Genomic DNA, 7,744 nt, shown 5'->3' with positions numbered 1-7,744 from the left:
TGAGTGATGAGGTGATCGATGGTTTCTTGTTCCTAGTCGAGTGCCAATCAGCAGAACACTTTCTTTTTCAATGGTGCACTGTTCTTCAAGAGTGTTGAGATATATATGTGGATTACCTAGCCCTTTCCATCAGTTCGGACTTTTGGTTGCGTTGACTAGTGCATGAAGCTTAACATGGTATTAGAGCTCAGGGTCTCGAGTTCGAGTCCTGGTTCTCGCAATATTTACCCACCCCTATGTCCGCCGCGTGCTTTCCACGTGTTGACCTCCTCTTCTCTTCTTCCGGTCACACGTGAGGAGGGGTGTTGAGATATATATTGTTGAGATATATATGTGGATTGCCTAGTCCTTTCCATCAGTTCGGACTTTTGGTTGCGTTGGCTAGTGCATGAAGCTTAACAAAGAGTGCTCTTGCATAATCCACTTCAACTGTCCCGTGGAAGAAAGCTTTGTACGGAGAAGCTGAAGAGTACTTCCCAGTTCCCACTAGCCGCCAGCCAGATCTTCAAACTTACTGAGTGGAAGCTGAATTCAGCGATGGCTAGCAGATCCATAGTTCCCTGCAGTATATATGTGATCCATATGTTGTTCTGCAATGTTTCAGCAAACAGAGGTAATAGTTCTGTTATCTGTTCTGCGCGACTAGGTTTTATTATATCTTATACTTTGCTCTCTAACAAAATGTTCCTCATAATTTCAGTACTTTGACTGGATGAACAAGAATATGGTACCCTTTCCTAAGAAAAAAACTTCAATAACTGTTTTTCTTGTAATGGATTTTAGTCCCCCATTACAACAATATAGGTGAATTAGTGAATACATCCAAGTAAAAAAAAGATATATCAATACATGTAACAAAGATACTATTTCTTCCCCACTCTGTGCTATTGTGCTAACCCCGTATCCATGGGGCAATAATCGAACATCCCAACGATGAATCGATCACCCAATGTCCCAAACAACAATGTAACACTAACACTCAGCAGAGACAGAAGTTGCAAATCGATGAATCGTGTTTTAATACTTTGCTAAAGGAAAAAAACTTAATAGTACAATCGTATTCCCCTTATTTAGTCTCATTTGGATTCCTTGTTCCAGGCATAAAATAGTCCTGAAAAAAGAAATGATGAGAGGCCGGCCTAGCTAGCTAGTGATGCCGCCCCGCTGGCACTCTCAGGCCACTCTTCTCCCAGACGCAGTAGTTGTTCCCATGCGCGACGGCATGGAAGTCCGACGGGATCAAGTTCCCGAGATCGTACCGTGACCCGATCTTCATGATAACTTTGTCATCAATCATCGCCACATACAAATCTCCCTCGGCGATGAGGATGTTCAGCTTGCTTCCCGGATGAATCCCGTTTCTCGACCTGACCGCAGCCAGTGCGCTGATCTCCTGCTTCAGGTTCCAGTCGAAGACGTGGTCGTAGAACTGCATGCACACTCAGTGAATGAATGAATGTTATAATTCGCATAGCCAGCAGAAAATGTATTGTGGAAGTTGTGTTTGATATTGACAGGCCTAGGCTATATGGTGGAGCACTGGAGCGGCTGGAGCTAGTGGAGTACTTACAATGCATGGAACTCCTGGGTGGGTTAGAATGTAGGCGTAACCCTGCATAACCTTGTCAGAGGGGAAGGGCCATGAGTTCTGGGTGGAGCCAGTGTCGTGGTTGTCGACGAAGGTGACGGCCCTCTCCGGCATCCACCCGATCATCCCGGGAGCCTTGCCGCTGCCGTCCTTCATCCGCCACAGCTCGCCCTGCACCGCCGCCTGCAGCTCGCCCTTGGTGGTGAAGTCAAACGCCGAGGCCGGCCCGCCCACGGTTTGCGCCCAGTTCACCAGCTCCTGCCTGTCTACGTCCTGGTTGCGCGACGGCTCGCCGTTGCCGTCGTAGCGCAGGTTGCTCCATATCTCCGCCACCACGAAGGTCGGCTTGGTGTTGTCCACGTACACCTTGGCGACGTCGGCCGAGTACCCCTTGGCGAAGTCGAGGCGCCATCCGGCGAAGCCGAGGTCGGACTTGAGCCAGTTGAGCCAGTCGGAGAGCTCCTGCTGGACGCGCGCGTTGAGGTGGTCGATGTCCGGGGCGGCAGCGAAGCCAGCGCCGGTGTCGCGGTGTCCACGGCCGTTGGAGTACTGCGTGTCATCGCTGCAGACCATGTCGGGGCCCCAGTCGAGGCGGGTGTCCGGCGTGCCGCCCTCGAAGACGCAGTAGATGCCGCGGCTGTCCTTGTAGTCGGCGCACCGGTGGTTGATGACGATGTCAGCCACGCACTGGACGCCCTTGGCGTTGAAGGCGGCGATGAGGGACTTGAGCTCCGCTGCCGTGCCGTACTTGGAGGAGTTGAGGTCGTAGAGCCGACCAGGCATGTACCCCTGCGGCGCCACAGAGTGCGACGGCGGCGGGAGCCAGACATGCGTGGCACCAGACGCGGCGATGTCGCTCACGTGTCCTTCCAGAAAGTTGTACCACCCACCTTGCTTCTTCCACGACTCCCAGTTAAACCCCTGCATAACCATGTAGAGATTAGGAATCTTGTATCCATAAATACTATGATCTCAGATGAATGTGCTCTACGATGCACATGTACGTACCTGGAAGAGGATCTGTGCTTGGGCCAAGCAGGAGCCCAGGCAAAGCAACACGAAGAGCAAGTGGCTGGCCGAACGCTTCCCCATTTGCTATTTCTCTTCTGCTATCTGCTGGCTTTGCTACTGATCTGCTGCTTGAGCTGTGGTGTGGATTGCCATGCCAGTACACGAATATTTATAGGCGCAGCCGGGAGGACACTTTTGGGCCAGTGGATCGATCGAATGGATAGGTTCCGTTGCTCCAAACGAGAAGAGCAACGGCTTATCTCCATGCTGCTCCGAGCCTGCGACCCGGCTCTTACGAAGTGGATAGAAATCAAGGCAGCGTGGCAGGCTCGGATTGCGTGTTGGAAAGGACGCAGCGAACAGAGTATGGGTTTTCCGTTATAAGGGGCACCTTTTCGGTACGCAGTGTGTTTTGCGACTTTCGGGAATTTTTACATCTTCAAAAGGTACTCCATCCGTCTTAAAAATCTACAATTAAAATACATCTAAAACTTTACATATATCCATATTTTAGATAAAACTAAGACACTTATTTTAAGATAGAGGTACTCCTTCCTGTCTCATGAAACTTGTTTGAGATTTGACAAAATTAAAATATAACTCTTCATACTAAAATTCTACGTACATCCAAATTTTGACAAATTTCAGATAACTTTCATGAGACGAAAGTACTCCTAGTACGAATGAAACTGACGGAGCATCTCTATGATAAATATAACAAATCCCGCCCTCCATGCCCATCCCAACAGTCGCCCTGAATATTCGTGCCCACTAGCACCTCCTTGTTTCTATGACCGCCGCCATCGATCGTCACCGAGTCGACCTTGAGCTCTGCATCAAAGCACCGTGCCGCCCACTCCAAGGAATCCTGCGCGGCGACCTACTCTGTCGCATGCGTCGCCGTCGTTTCGAACTATGGCCATTGTCAAGCCACTCGCGCTGAGGGTGAGCTTGCGGTCCTCGTGGACCCCTTTTCCCCCACCCTCTCGCTCCAAGTCACCTTCCTGACCCATTTTCCCCTTCCTCTCGCTCCGAGTCGTCGTCCCGACGAGACCTGCCAAGCACCGCCGTGGTAGCTCGTCGCCAGAGGCGACAAATAGGTCATGGCGCCGCCAATATTTGGTTTGTCGCGAAGCCCAGTGTGGAACGAAAACCACACCCCATGTCCCAGCTCTCTTTTGTCGAGAGCATGCTCAATCAAAGAGCAGACCCTGTGCTAACGTCATGCTCACATCAAACACAGCATCCATATATTCAAGTTTTGGTGCCCTATTTTACATCTTGTAAACCAAGAACTGCAGAGGACCTATAATCCACTTTCTGGTGATGTATAATTTATATATCATCTGTTAGAAATGCTCTAAAGACCATATATTGCACAAGTATAGCTGAAAACCTTCTGACCAATTACACGCACTAGTCTGGATGGTAGCAGCATACGGATTCACAACAAAGATGCATGATATCACTAGGCTGACTTTTTTTTTCTAGTAGAAAAATAATGTTCTTTAGGAAGAAATTCAACAAGTGTGGGTACCCTTTTTTACATTTAACAACTGTTAGCTCCTGGAATCGCTTTAGGTCGATCTCCTGGAAGCTCGAGCACGACGAATTCCAGTATCTTCCATGTCCACTTGGCAACGAGCGGAACATACGCTGGTGCCACTGGTGGTGGAGGTGGAGCAGCCCACGGGTTGAACGCCGATGGTGGAGGTGGAGCAGCCCACGGGCGGAACGACGGAGGTGGAGGCGGCAGCGGGTGCGGGGCCTAGTTCTTCAACACCCGTTGTATGGTCTCTTCCTCCGTGAGGCCTTGCAGCATGATGTTGGTGGCGTACCGGTGCAGCGGCGGCTGCACAAGTCAGTCCACCTGCGACATGAGGACGGCGAGCCTCTCGATCTCCTTATCGGTCATCGCCGGTGGGAAGTCGAATTTCCTTCCCTCCGTCATGGATGCCTGCCGGTCGTGGAAGATGCAGGCGACAAAGTCGTCTGAGTCGTCCTTGGCCTCCTTGTTCTGGTAGTCCAGCACATCGTCGTCGTTGTCCTGGGGGAGGCGAAGAAGAACCGGCGGCTGCTGATACGTCCCAAACGTATCTATAATTTCTTATGTTCCATGCTACTTTTATGATGATGCTCACATGTTTTATACACATTATATGTCATTATTATGCATTTTCCGGCACTAACCTATTGACGAGATGCCGAAGAGCCGATTCTTTGTTTTCTGCTGTTTTGGTTTCGGAAATCCTACGTAAGGAAATATTCTCGGAATTGGACGAAATCAACGCCCGGGGTCCTATTTTTCCACGAAGCTTCCGGAAGACCGAAGAAGTTACGAAGTGGGGCCACGAGGCGACGCCACACTACGGGCGGCGCGGCCAAGCCGTGGGGCCGCGCCGGCCTGTGGTGTGGGGCCCTCGTGACGCTCCACCGACCCTACCCTTCCGCCTACATATAGCCTTCGTCGCGAAAACCCCGTACCGAGAGCCACGATACGGAAAACCTTCCGAGAGACGCCGCCGCCAATCCCATCTCGGGGGATTCAGGAGATCGCCTCCGGCACCTCGCCGGAGAGGGGAATCATCTCCCGGAGGTCTCTTCATCGCCATGATCGCCTCCGGATCGATGTGTGAGTAGTCCACCCCTGGACTATGGGTCCATAGCAGTAGCTAGATGGTTGTCTTCTCCTCATTGTGCTATCATGTTAGATCTTGTGAGTTGCCTATCGTGATCAAGATCGTCTATTTGTAATGCTACATGTTGTGTTTGTTGGGATCCGATGAATATTGAATACTATGTCAAGTTGATTATCAATCTATCATATATGTTGTTTATGTTCTTGCATGCTCTCCGTTGCTAGTAGAGGCTCTGGCCAAGTTGATACTTGTGACTCCAAGAGGGAGTATTTATGCTCGATAGTGGGTTCATGCCTCCATTGAATCTGGGCAGTGACAGAAAGTTCTAAGGTTGTGGATGTGATATTGCCACTAGGGATAAAACATCAATGCTTTGTCTAAGGATATTTGTGTTGATTACATTACGCACCATACTTAATGCAATTGTCTGTTGTTTGCAACTTAATACTGGAAGGGGTTCGGATGATAACCTGAAGGTGGACTATTTAGGCATAGAAGCATGTTGGATAGCGGTCTATGTACTTTGTCGTAATGCCCTGATTAAATCTCATAGTACTCATCATGATATATGTATGTGCATTGTTATGCCTTCTTTATTTGTCAATTGCCCAACTGTAATTTGTTCACCCAACATGCTATTTATCTTATGGGAGAGACACCACTAGTGATATGTGGACCCCGGTCCATTCTTTACATCTGAAATACAATCTACTGCAATACTTGTTCTTTACTGTTCTTCGCAAACAAACATCATCTTCCACACTATACATCTAATCCTTTGTTTTCAGCAAGCCGGTGAGATTGACAACCTCACCGTTACGTTGGGGCAAAGTACTTTGATTGTGTTGTGCAGGTTCCACGTTGGCGCCGGAATCCCTGGTGTTGCGCCGCACTACACTCTGCCACCAACAACCTTCACATGTTCCTTGACTCCTACTCGGTTCGATAACCTTGGTTTTTTACTGAGGGAAAACTTGTCGCTGTACACATCACACCTTCCTCTTGGGGTTCCCAATGGACGTGTGTCTTACACGCCATCAAGATAGTTTTCTGGCGCCGTTGCCGGGGAGATCAAGACACGCTGCAAGGGGAGTCTCCCACATCCAATCTCTTTACTTTGTTTTTGTCTTGCTTTACTTTATTTTATTTACTGCTTTGTTTGCTCTTTATATCAAAAATACAAAATAATTAGTTGCTAGCTTTACTTTATTTACTGTCTTGTTCTCTATATTGAAAACACAAAAAAATTAGTTACTTGCATTTACTTTATTTAGTTTGCTTTATTTACTACTGCTAAAAATGAGTAATCCCGAAGTTGAAGTCCGTTCGTTTAAGCAACAAGGGGGAGAAAGTTTTAAAGATGCTTGGTATAGAATTAGTGATGCTCATCATAGGTGCATTAAGAAACACTCCACTATTATACTACTTAGGAACTTTTATGTTGGTATCTCTAGCTGGAATAGGTATGTTCTTGATACTCTTGCGGGAGGTAATTTCCTAGGCACTCCCGCTTTAGAAGCTAGTTGCATTATTGAGAGTCTAGTTGGAATACCACCTGTTAATGAAGCTAAAATTGAAATCTCTCTTGAAGATGTCATGAAAAAGTTGGAAGCCATAGAGAAAAATCTTCCAAGTGTTGAGACTAAATTGGGAATATTACTTAATAACACCGATAAACTTGATAAAACTCTAAGTGGAATCAATGAGAGAATTGCCGTTTTAGAAACTTGTGCTACTCATGATAATCGAACCCATAGGATTAGTGAACTTGAAGAAGCTATGGGAACCTTGGGTTCAACTTTTTCTTCTCCTAAGTTTAAGGAGAAAGCTTATGTGGGTAAGGAGCAAAAGTTCATGTATGTCTCTAAAGTGCCTAAGCCAAAAAATTATTGTAGGCCTAAAATTGACAAAGCCCTTAGTGCCACTATGGATAATGGAGCATTTAAGATACTGATACGTCCAATTTGCATCACTATTTTATATCATAATTTGCTGTTATTCATTGATATATTTCATATTTGGAGATAATACTTATGTTATTTCATCTATTTTGCATGATTCATGATTATTGCAGGATCGCGCACCGGAGCCAGGATTCTGCTGGAAAAAGCATCGTCGAACGCAATATTTCGGAAGATCAACAATTGACGGGAATTACACGAAAACTCCTATTTTTCCGGATGACGAAGGGAGCCGGAAGGGGGAGCTGAGGAGGGCCGCCATGGGCCCCCCTCACAGGCCGGCGCGGGCCCTGCCCTGGCCGCGCCGCCCTGTGAGGAGGGGGCCCACAGCCCACTCTCGCCTCCTTTTCTTCGCGTACTCCTTCGTCCCGAAAACCTAAGCCAGAGAGGTACGTCGCGAAGAGTCACAGCCGCCTCTGCGGGGCGGAGAACACTAGAGAGAAAAGAGCTCTCCGGCAGGCTGAGATCTGCCGGGGAAATTCCCTCCCGGAGGGGGAAATCGACGCCATCGTCACCGTCATCGAGCCGGACATCATCTCCATCAC

At 48.2% G+C, this 7,744-nt stretch overlaps 1 protein-coding gene across 1 annotated transcript; it reads right to left on the bottom strand.

The window, feature by feature from the left end:
- Positions 1-1,147: 1,147 nt before the first annotated feature.
- LOC124651816 (alpha-amylase isozyme 3B-like) lies at positions 1,148-2,722 on the bottom strand. The gene is made up of 3 exons (XM_047190847.1): positions 2,597-2,722; positions 1,571-2,509; positions 1,148-1,429 (listed from the first exon to the last, which is right to left on the bottom strand). Exons 1-3 carry the CDS (start codon positions 2,678-2,680, stop codon positions 1,148-1,150), a joined length of 1,305 nt encoding a protein of 434 aa, XP_047046803.1. The 5' UTR covers positions 2,681-2,722.
- Positions 2,723-7,744: the final 5,022 nt, after the last annotated feature.

Source organism: Lolium rigidum, chromosome 5, assembly GCF_022539505.1.
Source record: "Lolium rigidum isolate FL_2022 chromosome 5, APGP_CSIRO_Lrig_0.1, whole genome shotgun sequence".
Classification (NCBI taxonomy): domain Eukaryota; kingdom Viridiplantae; phylum Streptophyta; class Magnoliopsida; order Poales; family Poaceae; genus Lolium; species Lolium rigidum.
Note: the sequence above shows the minus strand (reverse complement) of the source record. Positions and strands in the feature narration are given on the sequence as shown.

Coding starts and splice junctions, on each gene's coding strand:
- LOC124651816 (XM_047190847.1), bottom strand. CDS start 2,680: ATGGGGAAGCGTTCGGCCAGCCACTTGCTCTTCGTGTTGCTTTGCCTG. Junction 2,510..2,596: donor AAGCACAGATCCTCTTCCAG/GTACGTACATGT, acceptor ATGGTTATGCAG/GGGTTTAACTGGGAGTCGTG. Junction 1,430..1,570: donor ACCCAGGAGTTCCATGCATT/GTAAGTACTCCA, acceptor GTGTGCATGCAG/TTCTACGACCACGTCTTCGA.